Source organism: Lampetra planeri, chromosome 28, assembly GCF_965212315.1.
Source record: "Lampetra planeri chromosome 28, kcLamPlan1.2.h2, whole genome shotgun sequence".
Classification (NCBI taxonomy): Eukaryota; Metazoa; Chordata; class Hyperoartia; order Petromyzontiformes; family Petromyzontidae; genus Lampetra; species Lampetra planeri.
Genome location: NC_136134.1, coordinates 4,154,945 through 4,174,323, shown reverse-complemented (window position 1 = coordinate 4,174,323; position 19,379 = coordinate 4,154,945). Strand labels below are relative to the sequence as shown.

Genomic DNA, 19,379 nt, shown 5'->3' with positions numbered 1-19,379 from the left:
CACAAGCCATCGTCTTCTTGGTTCTTTCGGTAAAGTAACGTAGAAGGGAAATAAAAACATAAAAAAAGATAAATTCTTACTATTTATCTTTATTTTATTATTTGCCTTCTACGTGACTTTACCGAAAGAACCAAGAATACGAATCCCGGCTGCAGTCACGAAAGCTTGAAATCGAAAAAACCAAGCCATCGTCTTCAGCGCTCAGCTCTTGCTTGAAGTTCCGATTACGACCCGCCCACCTGTGACGTCACCGGGGTCACCAGGGTCAACAGTGCGCGTGCGGCTCTTGAGAGGTACAGACACGGGCGGTGTTGTCTTACATCTCTTCGCCTCTTCTTCGCATTGTAAACTCGTCAATGGTGCTCTGCCGCCGCCGCTTGCTTGCTTTAGAGAGTTCCCTGGCAACGGAGAGAGCGTGTCCGTCTGAAAATATCGAGTGGTGTTGCGTGTGTGTGTTGTGTGTGTTCTAGGCGAGGCGGTTGCTTAGGCCCAAAGCAGCGTGCGGTTGCAAATGATTCAAGGTCGAATGTGTCCGCGCTGTTGTTTTTAAATGAGTGTTCTGATTAGATTTACACAAACAGAGTAACGAGGAAGCACCGCGGTAGACCACGTCCCCGTGTACTCGTCCGGCCAGGGAGTCCTTCGTAAAGCAGTGGAGTGAGCAAGGCCAACGATGATGCCGAACATTGTTTCATATTCTTGACGTTATTCCGCATTAACCCCGTGCTTGATAGAGTTTGTGCCATGTACATGTTTTGGTGGCGGTGTGTTGTTTTGGTCGTAGAGTAGTCATTTGACCATACCTCACCGCGGTGTGAGGAGGGCACGGGTGGGGAACGTCCGGCCCGCGGGCCGTGTGAGGCCCCGCGGAATCATTTGGTGTCTGGCCCTGCCAAAGCAACCGCAGGCGGGACTCGAAATTCAATAATTCTAGGAGCAAACCTGGAAAAGCAGTTGCGAGTAGCAACATCATCAATACCAGCTAACATTACACGCCTCACCCAAAGAGAAGCAGTTCCAGCCATCGCATTAAGGGCTAGTTGATTAAATGTTTGACCAAATTTAACGGGCTAATTTTTTGGTTGATGATTTTGTATGGCACGCGAATGCTGTTGTAAATATCCAAATGGGTCTGAGAGGTAGTGTAGAGTTTGTGGCTACTACTATACATGAGTGGAAAAGCAGTTGCGAGTAGCAACATCAATACCAGCTAACATCACACGCCTCGCCCAAAGAGAAGCAGTTCCAGCCACCGCATTAGGGGCGAGTTAATTAAATATTTGACCAAATTTAACTGGCTAATTTTTTGGTTGATCATTTTGTATGGCCCGCGAATGATGTTGTAAATATCCAAATGGCCCTTGGCAGGAAACAAGGCTCGGGGTATTCCGCAGGACCGGGTTCAGCCATCACTCGCCGCCGATGTTAGCCGTAGCCAGGAATCAAACTCGGGTTACCTGGTTCATAGTGCAGTCGGCTAATCCACTGCGCCACCGATCCACCTCGGAATGAGTCCATTACTCTTTATGCTTTAAACGTGAAAGAAAAACTGCATGTTCAGTGGTTTCAGGAGAAATCAATATGAATTCTAACCGAATAGTATTTAGCTTTGATACAAAAACAGGCAATAAAACAGGTGTTAAGATTTTGATTTAAAGCTTTCGTGACTGCAGGGATTCATATTCTTGGTTCTTTCGGTAAAGTCACGTAGAAGGGAAATAATAAAATAATATAAATATAAAACAATAAAAATTATCACAAATGAGAATATAGGTGTTAAGATGTTCAAACACCAAATAGATTATACCTATTGCAAGGAATCAAGTCTGCGTTAACCACACGTCCTTGTGAACATGCAAAACAAATATGCTCTGGTAATATATACATTGTTTTTTTAAACTGATTAGCAAACACCAGAGACAGCTTTGTTCTTTATGGCCTCGTCTCACCAGTGTCAGACCAGAGAACGACAAAAGACGAACAGTACAAAGACAATGCCACGCGTATCATAGTACAGATAGTCCCCGAGTTACGATGGTCCGACTTACGATATTTCGATCTTACGATGGCGATAGCGATACGACAAAATTGTAAAAATAATTAACATTTCGCGCGGCAGGCAAACAGTACAATATGATACGTTACGATACGTTTAATGCATGTATGATACGTAGCTTTAGCGATTTCATTTTAGGGTTACCACGATACGATACGTTCAATGCATGTTAAAAGTTTTTATAGCAGATAGGATTGTTTCCTGAAAATGTTTTCTATTAAATTGCAGTTCATATAGGTAGGCTAAGAATGTACCTTGTTTTTTTTACTTTACATTTTACTGTGCAATACAGTATTGTAATTAATAAATACATAGAGTATATAGTTTATACAGTACGGCACTGTAAATTGCTCTGTTTTACTAAATTATCACAATTCTTTAAGACTCCTGGGTAGGCTAGGCCATCTTCGACTTACGATATTTTTGACTTACGATGGGGTCGTCGTAACGCATCTCCATCGTAAGTAGAGGACTACCTGTATTTACAGCTCTGTGGTGAGCAGCTATATCATGGAATATATCATGCCAGAACGTTTCAAACCTATTCTTATTTTTCATACTTTGATACTGGTAAAAAAATATCCCATAGTATTTAGCCGATTGCCAACGTGTCTTTATCATGATATTTGGGGCTTAAATTCAGGCATGTCTGTAACACGTCGATGAGCTGGCAAATATTTCCCCCACCTGGCACACCACATGAAGTATACATATCGCTATATCTGTATGTACTAGACATGGGCAACCTATATTCTTGGTTCTTTCGGTAAAGTCACGTAGATAAAAATAAAAATAACATAATAAAATTAAATAAAAAATATAATAAAAGCAAAAAGCCCACGACGTTTCGATCCCAACACAGTGTGCAACCTCCTCCAGTCTTACGAGTGATCTGGGAAATACTGGTTGAGAATATAAGCCCTGATCATAATGATTTATAATATCAGCAGATGGGGGCCCATTGAGGAAAGGTCTTTTTTTGCAAAGGAGAAATTGGGATTGTAAGCCAAGATTGGTGAAACATCGCAATCGTGCAAATACAAACCATAAAAATCTAAAATATGTATCTATAAAATAAATATTATTTATACAAGAAGAAAGTTTAAAAAATTCTAAAGTTGACAGCTACTCAAGTAAACCAAGTTTCAGTGCACAAACACCAATCCTCCAAGAGAACTCACGACCAACAGCTGCCCATCTGAACACCCATTAAGAGTCCCAATTGCAAGAAGGCGCTGTTGTGGCTGTTAAATTCTATGTTAAATGATTAATATTTTAGCAATTTCCTTGAAGGTGATTTTACCTTTTTTCGTTTTGGCCATACCAGGCGTTGGCAACCTGCGGCTCCGAAGCCACATGTGGCTCTGTGAGGACTGCTTCGTGGCGTTTTGTTCGAGACAATCTCGTATTCACCGAATTTAAAAAAAATGCCTCCTGTTATTTTTCTTGCCGATCCCTGGGCTTTCCTATAAAATATAATGGCTTGCTTTTTTTGCAATGTGTATAATGTGGTGACACGTTTATTGACATTATAGGTGGATGAGAGGCCATTCCAGCATTAGATGTACAGTGGTTCAACGGAGAGTGATGACCCCTGGACTAGCAATCAATGCATGTGATTATTAGATTATATTATAATACCGCATATAATTTGCATAGTGTCTCACTGCTCAAATCAGTATGGGGGCAGTACACACCTCCATTGGTGGCCCAGAGTCATGTGAGAAATTCCACTTTCTTTTGGTTGTCAGAGTCTCCATACGACTGCATACTTGTACATGCACACTGTATTGGAGGTTGCATACCTGATACCTGGTTTTGTATATCATTCTGCTGACTCGCCCATACTGTGGACATCTGTGAAAAAGAGCTTCATAGCTCATCGGATTCCTTCTGCAGTCTAAATAAAGATTCTGATTATAAATTGACCGTATGCCAAACATGCTTTGTAGCACTTTGGCAAGAATTGTCCCTCTCTCTTTCAGAACCAAAACATTCAAGAAAAAGCAATCTCATTCTGGTACATTACACATGAAATAAAAATATAAGAGGCATATACAATTAATTATTCTTGAACACAAAGCCTCGGGGATGTTTTACGTTCACACAAATTACCTTAAGGGGCACACACATGATAGTGCATTGCTGGAGAAGTGGACATAGGTGGATTTGAACTGGAAATATTTCACCCAAAAGAAAGATCGCTAACCGGTCGGCCACTGCGCTGTGAGTTCACGAAATAATTCCTATAGGCTTTGAGTTTTTGCATTTTATGATGGCCTTGAGGTGCATTCAAGCCTCAGTGCATTGTGTAAAATGAGCACTGCACGGCTGACAGCTTGACATACAAAAAAATCAATACATGTCACTGTAACACACTGACATTTTTAATAATGGATGTTCCTTTCTTGCAGCCAAAGCCGGGTGCTGAAGAATGGCTTTGGTCAAGCAAACGTTTGGTAGACTCCTGCTTGGGATATGGAGACCATCTGCCTTCACTCAGCGCCTTAGGGACTTTTCTCTCGGTATTTTTCACTTTCCTTTGACGTTCATTAGGACATTAACTGATGGCTCGCTTTAGAGTGTGCCTTTGAAAGCGTTGAAGACCTATTTGATTTTGTCGCATAGTAAAGTCTGCTTGCGTGCTGTCTCCCGCAGGACCAACAAGCTTGGTTAAGTCGCATTCTTCACCGGTGCCACAGAAGGTCGATCGGTGGACTGAGAAGCGGGCGTTGTTCGGCATCTATGACAACGTTGGCATCCTCGGCAAGTGTGCTCATGAAGAGCCATGGCAAGCAGTTTTAGAAATTGGATGGCGGATGCCACTTGTGCAGAGCCAGATTTCATTTGGAACCAAAGTGTTGGTGTACGTAGCTCCTGGCAAACGGGCATATCCCTAGCGACACGGTCCGTTGCCAAAGTCAAAGTCGTGCTAAAACAAGCTTGGAGTGGAGCTCAGACCTATTGGCAGCTCTTGAGGCCGAGATAGAAATGCTGCATTCGAATTGTGGAGGACCAGCCTCTCGGGGGAAAAACAACAACGGTCAAATTCCGAGAAAATGGTAAGAGTTTGAATGACCCTACTGAGGTGATTTGCTGAGTCGAACGTGATTGGCGTTTGAAATCGTGATTTTGTTGCGTGTCGAGTATCCATCACGGGACCACTCCGCCAGATATCCATACCCTTGCGGTTATAACGTTATCTCTCAGGTAAAAAAAAACTCTTGCAAGAACAAACATCAATGAGCGATGTTTATTTTGTATCCAGCATCTTATAGCAATGGTGCTGGATGCATTTAGTGTGTACACTGATGTTCACCTATTTTATGTGGTGGTGTAATCGGTTGTTTGCACCAGTCACTTGTTACCCAAATACGGGCTGTGCGCTGTTACGCAGGTGACTCGGACGATGAGCCAACCAACCTTATATTGAGGCTAGAGGACAGAAACTAACTGCTCGCAGTGGCCATTACCGCAGGGCTTTTATCTGTCGTGTCATTATTGCTGATTTATAGCAGTGTTGTGCAGTATAGCCTTCGCTTGCAGGGTCGCTTCTAAAGAAAGAAATGTGTATAGGCTAGTGAGACAGGACTTTCGTGCCGTCATAGTGATTGTACTGATGCTGTGTATAGAAACATGAAACCTTGTCTTTTTTTAAATCCTTTATATTAAGTTCACTTGCTTGCTTGCTTGCGCGCTTACGACCGTGCAAATCTTTCGGTCGTTTTTTAACCCACTTCCTGTGATCCAATCAAGCTGACATTTTCCACACAGACTCGTTGTGCGTGACAATTTATTTTCGTGAAATTTTTTTTCCATAACTTTACACTTTTTAGGGGAAAAAAATATATTTAATTACCAATTGCTTAATGCTGCCATGCAATAATCTGACCCATAGGTGGCAGCCATCTCAAGCCAGAGGACGAGAGGACTCTAGCCGCCACGCATATAAAGGATTTATAGTGAAAAACTTTGTTTTTATGGGTTATACTTGTTTTAAACCTTACTGCCTGTGGCTGGTAGGCTTAAGTTCAGGGGATAATGCTTGTGAAGGAACATTAAGCCAGCAGCTGTGTTGGAGTCCTGGGTGCCCAGTGGATAGCAGGCAGGTCTCTCTGGTTTACCAGCCTGATGATGTGGGGCTCCTCACTGACAACTGCATTACAACACTCAATTAACTCCAGCTCAACTCTTGAAGGCTTAATTGGGTATAAACATACCCAGCCTTCCATCTGCAGAGGAGTAAAACATTGTTGTTGTTCCTTGTAAGATAGACACGTAGAATAGATACAGTATATGGTGAAGGGAAATTAAATTGTCTTGACGTATTACTCAACATGACGTGTGGCTCTGCTGAATTGGTGAATGCATCTCTATGCTGCACATTAATAAGTAATCGCGTAATTAGAGTGTGTAGTGGGAGAAGTGGCACGGTGTTTAGCGGACTGCACTCAGAACTGAGTTTGGCCAATTTAGGCAAATACAATTGCACCGGTGATATCTGATCCAGTCATGGGCCGCCACCCCCAACCTTCACCACCCACACTGACCAGCGTGGTGAAGTAAGGTCAAACCCCCCCCCACCCCCATGACCGAGACATCAAGGTGGAAGCCTTCGTCCAGCAGTGGATTGACAAAGGGTTTGTCGGGTATAGTTGTGTATAATTACCAAAAAAAAAAGACGCCCTTCAGCTTCTTCCTCATAGCCTGCTACCCTTTCGTCGTGCTCTCCTTTACTACCACGGACTTCCCACTCCTGGCGTTGGCCTTGCCCAACGCGATGCGTTTGACCTCACCGATATCCCTCGCTCGTGCCGTTCGAGGCTGGTGGCGCCACTCAAGCGCGCCCCGATCTGACGTCGCGGGGATTAACGCGGTGTGCGTGCGTGCCTGCACCGCGTGTTCGCACGCAGGAGACTTCAAGATGCACCCGAAGGAGCTGATCAGCGGACCCGCGTGGCTGCGCGGCTGGAAGGGCAACGAGCTGCAGCGCTGCATCCGCCGGATGAGATGGGTCGGCAGCCGCATGTTCGAGGAGGATAAGCACAACCTGAAGAAGCGCATTCGCTTCCTGTACAAGCGCTTCAACCGCTACGGCAAGCACCGCTGAGGACGACGCTGCTGGGTGTTGTGCTGTCGTCTGTTGGTTTGCCGCCTCGTTCGACAGTCACCTGACAGTGGGAGTGTGCGTTTTTGTGAGCGGCGATCTGAAGGGATTATTCAGCTACAGCGCGTTGGGATATTTTTTCTGTCTCTGTACATAGGTGCGTTAACGCGCCCTGCGTTGACATTATAACCAAGCTTTGTGAAATGAAACAATTTGCCTTACTGTCCTGCTCGCGTGGTTATACTGGACGCTTGGAGATGATTCATTTGTGGGTTTGATTTTAGATTATTTAATGCAAGGATTATACATTCGCAACTTTTCATGCCTTGATTGGCTTGAGTTGCGTTCGTTGTCCGTGGTAGGAATTGTACAGTGATCGAGTATCAGCATCGTATGTGCCATTCCCACTGAGTCAGGCACGATGTAAATGTTGAATGCAGTCCAATTCAATTTGGTATATATAATGAACATTCAAAACAGATGGTCACTTGAATTAAAATCTCAAATGAAAATGGCTCTTGTGGCTGCATACCTAGGCTTTGTGTGACAATGTCCAAAGCAAGTTTTGAAGTGTAATTAATTACATTTATTTTCTTGTTCTTGTCAGGAACACGTTGTTGATGTTGCTTCTGGACGTTCTTAGTACAATGTTGCTTCAGCGATATCTCTTGATTGCTCCTGATGTAACTTTGTTAATGGAGCTTTAAACTCATTGAACACAGCCTAGGTAATTGTTTGCAAAATGTAGCGCTTCTTACATTTGACGTTGCATTCATCTTTACTGCCCTCGCATTTGAATGTGGCATACGTGCAGTAATAAGGTTATGTTGGTCAAAGGCATGATTTAACCTCCCTCCCTGAGTGTTGGTAAAGTAACTGATGTCAAGGGTTAACATTGAATGCGAATTTCGAAAAAAAGGAGTTTATAAAGGAAACAATAAAATGATAAATCCCTCGACATTTAGTTGCCCGTGAAATACCGACGCAGCTCTTGTCAAGCAGGCCGTTATGTGGTAATGGACTCGCCCTGTTCCAACATGTCTTTGTCACCGTCTGATTATTTTCATACGAACAGAATACGTGTATATTTGCATTCTTTAACTTGCAACTTTCACTTTTTTTAAAGGTGAACTTGGGGTTTAAATTTGTCAGCCTGATTGTAAGCAAGACGTATAAACAACGATTATTTATTTTTGGCAGGGTTCATATTTGGGCGAAACTTCCTTTAGTACTCCCTCGTAATGCAACGTAGCCGAAAATGTTAATGCTCTCTGTTATAAACACTGTATGCAGTCCACGTACATTATGATATGACTGTAATGCATATATTTCATGCACATGAAAAATAAACTGACGATTGACATTTTTTTGACAGCACGGTTTAAACTGCATTTCCGTTAACATCAGCCCACATGCTTAACATTCCCGTAAAAAATAATTATCTCAAGAGTTGTTGGAACTTTAAACACGAATGCATTTTTTTTCATGGCATATGTGTAAATACTTGATAATGTGCAACACTGCCATTTCTTTATTATTAATTGGCTTATTTCGGGAATGTTTTGGGAAAAGGACTGCATCTGGCCACTGTTTGCCATCCGTGGCATGCAACAATTTCCAATCAACAGTTTATTTTTAGCGAGTGAGTTGGCCGCTTTTTCATGTTACCGGAATGTGAATCAGTCGTGGCATGACAACATGTGAGTAAACATCTTGTTTTGTTAAACAGTGTGACTCTTGAAGCACGTGCATCGTTCCAAATTTTGAATTAAAAAACAATGTATTATTGTTCCTTGCACGGTCCATATGTGCTCCTGCGCTGCAGCATTGATAACGCCCCAAATGTCTTTCGCACGCTCTCATTTACATTCCTCGCCAGCTTGCAGCCTCGCATCCGGCAAGATGGATCGCTGTCCTAAATGCAGCCGTATAATCGAGTGGTCAGCAATACTGACCACTCAGCCAGAGACCGCTCGGCCAGTTTACTTGAGTTTTACGGTTCAAACGGTGCCCCTGCTCGGACATGCATGGTTGTGTTAACAAAATCGCGCTGTCTGCTGCCACGTGAACGCCCACGTTCTTAACTGCAAGACTATAACGTTGTCTCCTGCTGTCTTGACAAATCCTAAAGTAAAATAACAACTACGAGTTCTGTAAATTAAAGAACAAATCAGTTTTCTGTGTGTATGCTCAAATCTCCCATTGAACTGAACACAACACGTATAACTGAGAGCTCTTGCTAAATCAACTGACGATTTCTCAGACTCGCAATTGCTTTTAAGTTGCCGATTGCTTTTTTTGGTTTTGGGTTCCCAAATTCTGACGACACATTTTGTGTCAACGGAAATAAATGAGTCCAACCCCACAGAAAGAAGTGTTAAGGGGAATGTAATGAAGCTGCTCCTAAACTGCTGTTGCTAGCACTCCCCGAGATGTATTTCCACCAGGGGTGTTAAGATTGATCTGGTTAAGGCCTGGTGACACATAAAGCATTTTGGCACAACGCGATGTCGGTAACGTACACCCAGCAACATGCTGTACATGGTTAGAGGGCCTTTTTATGGAGGCATTGAGAACCAGTCCAAAGTTTTCAAATTCCCTGTGTCGGATATGCATAGTACAGGTGATAAGCGAGTGCACGGCTTGTGTGTGATTTTATTAATTTTTTTAGACGTGGAAAATTTACACTCCAAAAACCAGGTCATTTTGCCCCTTCTAATCCACCCCACTCGTAATGCCTCGGGATTTCTCTACTCTGGGTATATTTTAGTCGGTGATCTAAAAAAAGGAATGTCCAATTTGCTCAGATAATTGGAATAGTACTGAAACAAGTTGAGTGTCAGTCCATTTCAACATGTCTAGCTTCTATGATCCAACTCAAGGTGGATGAGACCTTGCAAAAGTTTTCTCGTTCAACGTTGCTTTTGTCCCCACACAGCGGAGAGGTTGGAACTCGATAGCTGTTAACTCGATAGGTGAGTCGCTTATCGTTGGACGGGGTTATTCTAGGTGTGCCCCATTGCTTGCAGCCCAATTTAGCTCGCATAGCAAACGAAGCGTAAGACATCTTGTGAAAAGAGAAGGGCATTTGCCTGCAATAGCGTGAGAACTGCGTACAGGACGTTCATCTTTCTCGATTAACTTGTACTTTGGCAAAATTAGATGCATTACCAAAGCTCTGTACATCTCATGTTGGAATAAACTGTTCCATGGCATAAGAGGCTAATGGTTGATTTTTCCACGTTTGATTTACAATATTTAGTCTTGGGGTGGGTGAATTATAGATTTTTTTCCTTGTTTTTAATGTGCATATTAAAATGTCAATTTAGATGCTCTGCTCTACAGATGGCATTACACAAAGCTGTACATTATTAAGAAGTAGATGTGTTCATAAGCAACCAAGAAGATGTTTTATTTCCCCTCATTATATACAAGATGCCTTTATGCGTGCCACGATATACAACTGAAGTTTAAATCCATTGCGAAAACAAAGAGTTTCCGATAATTTAAAGATTGTTTCGGTTGGCCGTGTTTCAATTGTGAAAAAGTACCAGTCATGCTTGTGGGATGTGTGTGTTTTTTTTTAAATGAGTTGTCAATAACTGAAAGCTTCCCTGCTGAAAAAGAGCAAATCCAGTTTGACAGGAAAGCAACTCTGGCATCCAACATCACCACTTCACGAATGACTTTGTCCTTCCATAGCAGCTAGAGATGAGTCGTCATCATCAACAGCCATTGTCAATCCGCTGCTGGATGAAGACCTCCGCCAAATCGCGACCACCTCTCTCACACAAGTTTTGCCATGAAATAATCCACCCAGCACCCGCGCTTGACCTGTCTTCGTTACTCCATCTCCTCAACGGACGTGTCTCGAGGCTTGGCGACGACTCCGTTGTATCTGCTTGGTTCTTTCGGTAAAGTCACGTAGAAGGGAAGTAATAAAATAATAAAAATAAAACAATAATTCTCACGACGTTTCGGCCACAACACAAGCAGCCGTCAGGTGAAGACCAGGTCTGTCGAGGCGACATTATTTTATTATGTTTTATTTTATTATTTTATTACTTCCCTTCTACGTGACTTTACCGAAAGAACCAAGAAGATGAATCCCTGCAGTCACGAAAGCTTTAAATCGAAATTGTGTTAAGATGTTAAAACACCAAACTGAAACCTTTTACAAGGAATCATGTCTGCATTAACCACAATACTTGTGGTCAGAATGCAAACAAAAAACATACTCTGATAATATATTGGCATTGTCTATGAAACAGATTGGTCCACACCAATCCGTTGTAGTTCTTGTCGATCGGTGATCTTCCCTTCCAGCCATGATGTGTCCTGCTGAAGTCCAGTTTTGCTCACAGTTTGACGTTATTAACCTGCGTGCTCCATAGTATTTCAATGGTGCATCTGTCCATGCTTTGTGCACTTCCATTTGCGTTTCATATGTTTCTTTACTGACCTTGTTTCATAAAGCATATATAACAGGTAGTGTGCAAAGATTGAATCAGAGATAGATGCTTTGTCATATTTCCTTGCAAGTAATCATAGGCCAAGCAAGTCATGAAGTTGCTGCTTCAGTGAACATACACGTAAACTACCAGGTAAATCAAGAACACCCTTTTTAAATTCTAATTGTGTAGTGACATGGTGCGATCTGTTGACAATGAAGGATAACTCTGGGTATGGGTGCGCTCTATAACAGCCAACCATAAGGGGGGCGTAACTGGGCCAAGGGTCAGAGGCAGGGATCAGTCGAGAAGCTCCTGGAACCTGCATGAGAGTTCTAGAAGGGGGGCGTGGCTAGAGGCGGGGCTTGGCCACGCTGAGGAGGATATAAAAGGGAGGTAACCGGAGGTTCGGGGCTGTCGTGGCGGTTCGGGTCCTGGCTGCCGTCGCTGTCTTCGCCGTCATCTCTTCATCATCGTCCCCATCGTCGTCGTCGCTGTATTAGCCAGCTATATAGTTAGACGCCGGCGATGTGGCTGTATGAGCGGGTCAGCTATACGTAGCCCAGTGTAAATGTTGCTCAGTGACTCTGCCTGTAAAGTGTGAGAAATAAACAAGGAGCCCTCTACAAGTCGTGTCTCGGAAGTCACTCGCTACAATTGGATATTACCTTGCTATGACATTGATCAGAAACATTGACCAACAAAAATTTAGCAAAAGCTGAAAAGTGCACAAAGCACGGAGGAATGCATGCTCTGGATAACATTGAGAAACGGAAAGATGAACACATGGCTTACAGAAAGTATGCATGTTGAAGGCAATTCAAACTTTTCAAAGATAAGTGGGCTCCGGTAAGAGGCGTCGCTTGTAGGGCTGACGGCTGATGGTCAAGACTGATGGAGTGGCAGCCAAGGAATGGGATGCATCTGGGAGTACTATCCATCGAGCACATTGAGTAATTAAATGTGCCATGTTGGCGAGATGTTGACTACCTTGCCTGGTATGGAGGAGGTCGTGGGTTCGATCCTGACCCTTACGCCTGTATATTTGGAGTTTGCATGTCTCTCTTCCTGTGGCCGCGTGGATTTTTCTCCGGGTCCTCTGGTTTTTCCCTCCACATTTTTAATCAACATGCGTTTAGAGTATTTGGCTGTTATAAATTTCTGCACAATGAGCCACTTCGTTGAGCTATCATTTGTGACCAGGTCACTTCTGAAAAAGCTATATATACCTCAGTGGGCCTTACCTGGTAAAATTAAATATATTTTTTCATAGTTTTAATACATCTCGTTTTTCAAGTGCTATGTTGCTTATTACATCACAGGGGAGGCCGCCATAAAGCAGTGGATTGATCATGGTTGATGATGATGACAGGTTGGCCTTGAGCTCAGGACAAATCGGGTTCTTATATGTGTTTTAACAAATCGCATAGGGTTCAGTTCATTTATTTTAAAATATGTTCAAACGGTGTTCCATTGACATTGATACATGTGTAGTGAGCGACTTCCAATACACGTCGAGTAGAAGGCTTCTTATTTATTAAGAGCACACTGGGCGATACATTGTGTAACGCAGCTACACATAGGCAATCTCCGGCTTCGCTATGTAAGCTGTTCGATCTGCACAGCGACGGCTACGAAGAGAGTCTTCCAGAAGATCAGCCACGTGGTCGGAGATGAAGAGGTGATGACGAGCAGCGATGCAGCCAGAACCCAGGACCCGCAACTGTACCGAACCTCTGGTTCGATCCTCCTTATATCTGCCCCGACGTGGCCAAGCTCCACCTCTGGCCACGCCTTCTTTCCAGAACCTTCCAGCTGGTTCCGGGAGCTACTCGACTGACTCCGCCCTTCACCTTTACCCCAGATATGCCCCCCTTATAATAAGGCATTATGTAACGCAGCCATGACCATAATTACCACCCTCGGCCGACAGATGTCACCCTATCATTACACATGCATGAATGATTTTTTAAATGAATATATAACTTTTTTTATTGCAGGTCTAATCTTTGAACAATCATCAATCATTCAGGATTCTTGGTCGAGTTTTGTAAATTATGGGTTTCAGTTGCCGACACTGGAAGAAGAAATTATACATGTTAATAATGATAATAGATTGAATATTATACCTCCTATAATCACCCAGGAATGTCTGTCCTTAACGCTCGTCACGTCACTCCACATCGACCAGCCCCCCTCAATAATATTCATGAACAGGTGACGTCCTTCAAATGGACACCCCCCCTCCCATTATGATTAGCTACTATAATGAGCCAAGGATGTCTGTGTGCAACGCTCGTGACGTCACTCCACGTCGACGAGCCCCCCTCATTAATAATCATGAACATGTTACGTCCTCCACATAGACCCCCCCCCCTCATTAATAATCATGAGCGGGTGACGTCACTCCACATCGAACAGCCTCCCTCATTAATAATCGTTAACAGGTGACGTCCGCCAAATGGACACCGCCCCCCACACATTCATAATAATAAGCGGCTGACGTCACTCCACACGGGGTGGGGGTGGGGGCGAGGCGCCTCCTCCCCCCTCCCCGGCGTCAACTCACAACCCTCACTACAAAGGCAGAACCCTCACGTCACGCGATCTCCGTAACGCTGTTGAGACATCAAAGTAAAAAGGACGTCGTGATGAAATAGGTCTGTGTCACCGCGCCCCTACAAATTGCACACGCATTAATGCAATGAATATCACGTCCCGGTCTGCTTTTCGCTTGCAAGTTTCAGATTTACTGCAATACACCCGTCCTTGGACGGGCAAAAGGCTCGTCTTGAAGGCTAAACAATAACCATTTTTTATTCGAGTGTTAAATTAATTGAAATAACTCCATGTCCTGACTTTTGGGCCATCCTGCGGGCTGCTTACTGATAAGCAACCGGCTGTGAACCTTAGTATTTCCGAACGAACGCCGTTTGGTTAAACATGATTTTCCTCTCAGTGACAGTATATGTATTTAAAAAAACTGTTCATATGTTGAATGGGGCCGTCCATAAATGACGTCACGCACCTAGGGGGGGGGGGGGGGGGTCAGACATTTGTGACGATGTGTGACGAGGAGGGGGGGTTTGAGAAATGTGACGTCACATTAAGATGCGCAACTTTAAATAAATATAAACAACACGTTCTACTTAATTAAATAGACTTTTTAATAAATGTTTTCTCCTACAACATCAGAGTGCAGCGCCACATTAAATACGCACTACAATGACAATAGTTTAAAGCGATTTGAAGCATGTTTTTTTTTTGGGGGGGAGGCAGAGCTTTGTGACGTCATATTTGAGGAGGGGTCTGACTTTTGTGACGCCGCGTGACGAAGGGGGGGGGGTCAAAAATCGTTCAAAATCGCGTGACGTCATTTATGGACGGCCCCAATAACCTGTCACTTTATAAACCAATCCAGTTCATGAGTGGGGTAAACATTTCGTGCAATTTTTGATGATGACGTTGAAGAACGTCAAACTCACTGTTCAACATAATTCTTTTTTTCTCACCAGATGTCAAAGATTAAGTAATCGCCACGTGACGCTGAAATCACTGGTTCATGAAAAAAATATAACGGAAATGAATTTAACGAATCATTTAATCCAGTTTGAAAAATTTACAAATTTATAACCTGGAATGAAATTATAACTTTTTTTAAAACTTTAACTTAGTAATCACTGAAAGTGAGCTGAAATGAGTTATCGGAAATTGAAACTGAATATATAATTTACAAATTAGTACCCTGCCACGAGTATTTATAACCTTAACCACCTTGCCAACAGTAATTGGAGTTTTACTAATTGGGATATGATGTTGTGAATGTATTCGAGATTTTCAGTCATAAATGCTGAATTTGAACCTTATGGCGGGACCCCGGGGTACGTAATGAGTGAATTTATACTGGTAGGAACCTCCTGATTACACCAGCCCACAGGGGATTATTGTGTCCGTCCGTCGTGCAGGGAGGGGCTGGGTGGGGAGGGAGGGGCTGGGTGGGGAGGGGAGGGTGGGGAGGGGCTGGGTGGATGTGGGGAGGGGCTTGGTCGGAAGGAGGGTGGGGAGGGGCTGGGGGGCTGAGTGGGGGGTGGGGAATATTTGCGGAATACACCACGCCGCCGTTGACCCTGGCCATTGACCGAGCAACCCAACGTTCCTACCAGCTCCCTCCGCAGGAATGTATATTTGGTGACTCCGTCCCACCGCGCACATTAACGCGGCGACCCACCTGGCGTGGATCATTCTGTTGTCACGTCGTGTCCAAGCGCAGCAGCGAGGACGAATGCGCAGAAGAAAAACACAATTTTGAAACTTTAATGATCGCATTGCGAATTGCGAGAGGAATAGATTGCCGTGTCGTTCGCCTCCAACAGACATAAAATGACGTCGCAACGCAGTTTTTGCGAGAGCCGGAGGCTTTTGGGATCCCGGGGTCCCGCCATAAGGTTCGTTTATATAATGACATTAAAAACTACTGAAACGCCACTAGGTGTCTCCCTTGTAAGGGAATTGAACGTTCCGTAATTTTGTGTCATAGGCAAAACGAAAGAAGACAAACTGTGTAATACTTTATGAGTGATTCCAAAAGGTTCCACACCATTGTTCATCAGTTTTATTATGGAGAAACCATGAAGCAGTATCAGATTCATAGCGTGCGGATTGAATGTCATTTAGACATGAGTATGTCACAAAAGTAGCACACTTTAAAAAAAAATACATTAACCCTGCACAATAGATTTGCCACCTCTGAGATACAAAAAAACTGGACTATTCATCACATATCACAAAAAACAGAAAGAAGGGAGAAGCGTTGTCTTGAGTGGTATATTATTATTATGCAACTGACAAAGAAAATGAGCTTTTAATGTTTAATGTTCCAGGAAAGCTTAAAGAGATTTCCGAGAACAAATGCCCACAAAAAAGAGAACGGTCCTGAGGAAAACCAGGACAGGTGACAAGCCTACCTGGACATAAATTTGCAATGGCCACTTGAAGTGGCCTCATTATTTCACTCCGTCTTGATGGATTTCACTTGTCCTGTAATCGTTTGGTGGCTGATCGACGAACATCTTGATGTGTTGGACGAACTGATGAATCGTCTTTAATTATGTTTATTGGCCAGCCCACTTGGTAAGCCATGTCATTCTGTAAATGGAAAGAATATATTAGCGTGGTGTATGTTGGCTGTATAGTCAATCATATTGAAGAGTACATGGTCATTGCGGTGGTCAAGCATATACTTAGCACAAACCCATACGTTCAAACATATTTTACGAGTTTCTGCCTTACAGGCTTATCTCGAGACCATGTTTTTATTCATTTTTTCATTGCAAAACCTTGCCCTTGTATGGATATCCACACCTGATTCGTGAGACTGACCCAAGTCTATGGCCACTTTAATGAAATACAGTTCAACATTTCAATAAAATCCTCATTACATTATGGAGATAACGTTGTCTTTGAAATTGACACCTACAGTTAACTGCAATACTGTAATAACGACAATTACTATACAACAGTCAAATAAATAGCATTATTATTTTACAGTCAAATGTAACTTGTCCGAACAATATTTTAAATTACAGCACTCAATATGTTATATAGTCTGACAAACGCTTTTGCTATTGTAGCTGATATTCTTTAAGTAGGGGAAATATCACATGGCCAATTGATTTCCATATAATTTTTAAGCAAGGTGTGGCCACATAAATTAGTGCCAAATAACACCTCGGTTTCGTTAACCTGCCACGTCAAGCCGTATTGGATAAACGACCACGTTCACTTCACGGTGACCACGCCCACCGTGACTCTATTCCCTTACTCATACTCTTTGGTTCTTTCGGTAAAGTCACGTAGGTAGAAAAAAATAATAATATATCATGACGTTTCCCTTACCTCATTTGCATGGAAGAGTCCACCTATTTCCAAGTTTAATACATTATTTTGTAATATATGCAAGAGGCGACGTTTTAGGAAATGGCCTTCTTCATAACAAACTCGCAAGTTCGATTATCACGGAAGCCACGTGGCCAATAGTGGAAGTGACTCTGGGAATTTGTCCAATGTTATCATTATATTACCGTTATGCATTTATGGAAAGCGATTAATCGATTAAATATGCATCGATTTGTGCCTGTAATTTTTTTTTCTTCAGAATTTTCATCCATGTGCTGTTTCATGCGATTGTCTCCTTGAGACGTGTCGATTGCCTCCGTAATTTGTTTGCAGTAATTCTCACCATTCTACGCTGGCCTTGCGCACGGCGGCAATATGTTCAGGAGCTAAATGGCCAAATGTCGAGGGGTCTGCTGGTCCCGACGAGAGGGCTTCAGGAGAGGGAGGGAGAGTTCGTGCTGTTTTGCTCTTCCTCCTCCTCCGTTGAAGGAGTGCAGACAATAGTGGTTTACTATTCGGTCCATAGATTAGGTTGCATGTCCCACAATCGATTCTCACGATATGCCAATTGGCGTGGTTAGACGTGTGGAACATTGGGATAACTTTTGTCGAATAGTTCCAACCAGTTGCTAACGTTCGCCCAACGTTACATGATTACAGTACCGGGGTATACAATTAACTTAAGACGAGTCCATAATCTGGCAATAGTCAACCCTCTTAGGTTTTTTCGGTAAAGTCACGTAGGTAAAAAATACAATTAAAATTAATAAAAATAAAGTAATTTTAATTTTATTTTTTACCTACGTGACTTTACCGAAAAAACCTAAGAGTATGAATCCTTGCAGTCACGAAAGCTTCAAATCTGGCAATAGTCAACCCCTTGCTGCAGGCATCATCGTGTACCAGGATAGACACCTGGAGTTGTGTTTCACCTGAGCAGCGCAGAATCTGGGGTCAACATCCCACGCTTCTTGATAACAGTGGCAGGTTGAAGAATTCTGGGTGAAATTGTGCACGACGATTGCGATGTATACTTATTGCACATTAAGCACCGATGTTTTAAAAATGTAACTTATATATAAGAAAAATTAATGATGTTGTTGAAGCAACATATGGCTTTAAACTGAACATTTTAGAATGGACACTGCTTCTGTCAATTGCCAATTTATGTGGTATGAAGGAGGGGTCATTGCCTGCAACGTCGCTTTTTGTTACATTTTGCTTCTAAGGCAATGAATGTGTTTTGACGAATGTGACGAGTGGCTGCCCAGGGCCTCTTCGTGGGGGGTCGTAGGGGGGTGGGCGTGGTTAAACAAGAGCTGGGCGGGGCTTGTATCAGCCAGAGGGCGGGGCTTAGTTCCCATAGACGCGGGCGGGCTGTAGGCGAGGCTTTGATTTAAGTGGGCGTGGTCAGCCTAAGGAGGCGGGTTGGATTGGGGTGGGCGGGGCGAGTAGGAGGGGCGAGGGGCGAGTGGGCGTGGCTCGTGTCGGGGGACCCCCTCTGGACATTGTGTAGGGGCGTGGCCTGCCTGGGCAAGAGGCGTGGCCTCTAGTCGAGTGGGCGAGGCGATGGGCGAGTGGGCGGGGCGAGGGGCGAGGTGGTGGCACGAGGGGGCGGGGCTCCGTGTCACACGCGCGCGCCTCTCGACGGAACTCGGAAGTGAAAATGGCGGCTGTGAAGAAGCCGGAAGGTGAGGCCCTACCGCCGCGTCTCCCCCTCCTCGCCTCCCTCCTAGCCCTGGACCCCTGGGCTCACGCGGGCTTCCTCTCCCTTCCTCGGCGCCGCATCTCGCTTGCCTATCACCCTGATCCCGCCGGCACAGGGGTAGTCTAGGAGGTTGGTAGGGGGGGGGGTGTCGTGGCTGGGTTG

The 19,379-nt window shown here is 43.8% G+C and overlaps 2 protein-coding genes across 7 annotated transcripts in view; both read left to right on the top strand.

The window, feature by feature from the left end:
• Positions 1-306: 306 nt before the first annotated feature.
• MRPL51 (mitochondrial ribosomal protein L51) lies at positions 307-8,951 on the top strand. Its single transcript, XM_078607687.1, has 4 exons — positions 307-4,076; positions 4,471-4,581; positions 4,715-4,822; positions 6,970-8,951. The coding sequence occupies exons 2-4, from the start codon at positions 4,491-4,493 to the stop codon at positions 7,164-7,166; spliced, it is 396 nt and encodes a 131-aa protein (XP_078463813.1). The 5' UTR covers positions 307-4,076; positions 4,471-4,490; the 3' UTR covers positions 7,167-8,951.
• Positions 8,952-19,131: 10,180 nt separating this feature from the next.
• The window catches only part of LOC144728326 (calmodulin-binding transcription activator 1-like), a 630,428-nt gene continuing 630,180 nt past the window's right edge, over positions 19,132-19,379 (top strand). For all 6 annotated transcript variants that reach the window (XM_078607684.1, XM_078607683.1, XM_078607681.1 and 3 more), the window contains exon 1: positions 19,132-19,200. In XM_078607684.1, coding sequence (XP_078463810.1) covers positions 19,176-19,200 — 25 coding nt within the window. In that variant the 5' untranslated portion in view covers positions 19,132-19,175. The remainder of the gene's footprint in view (positions 19,201-19,379) is intronic.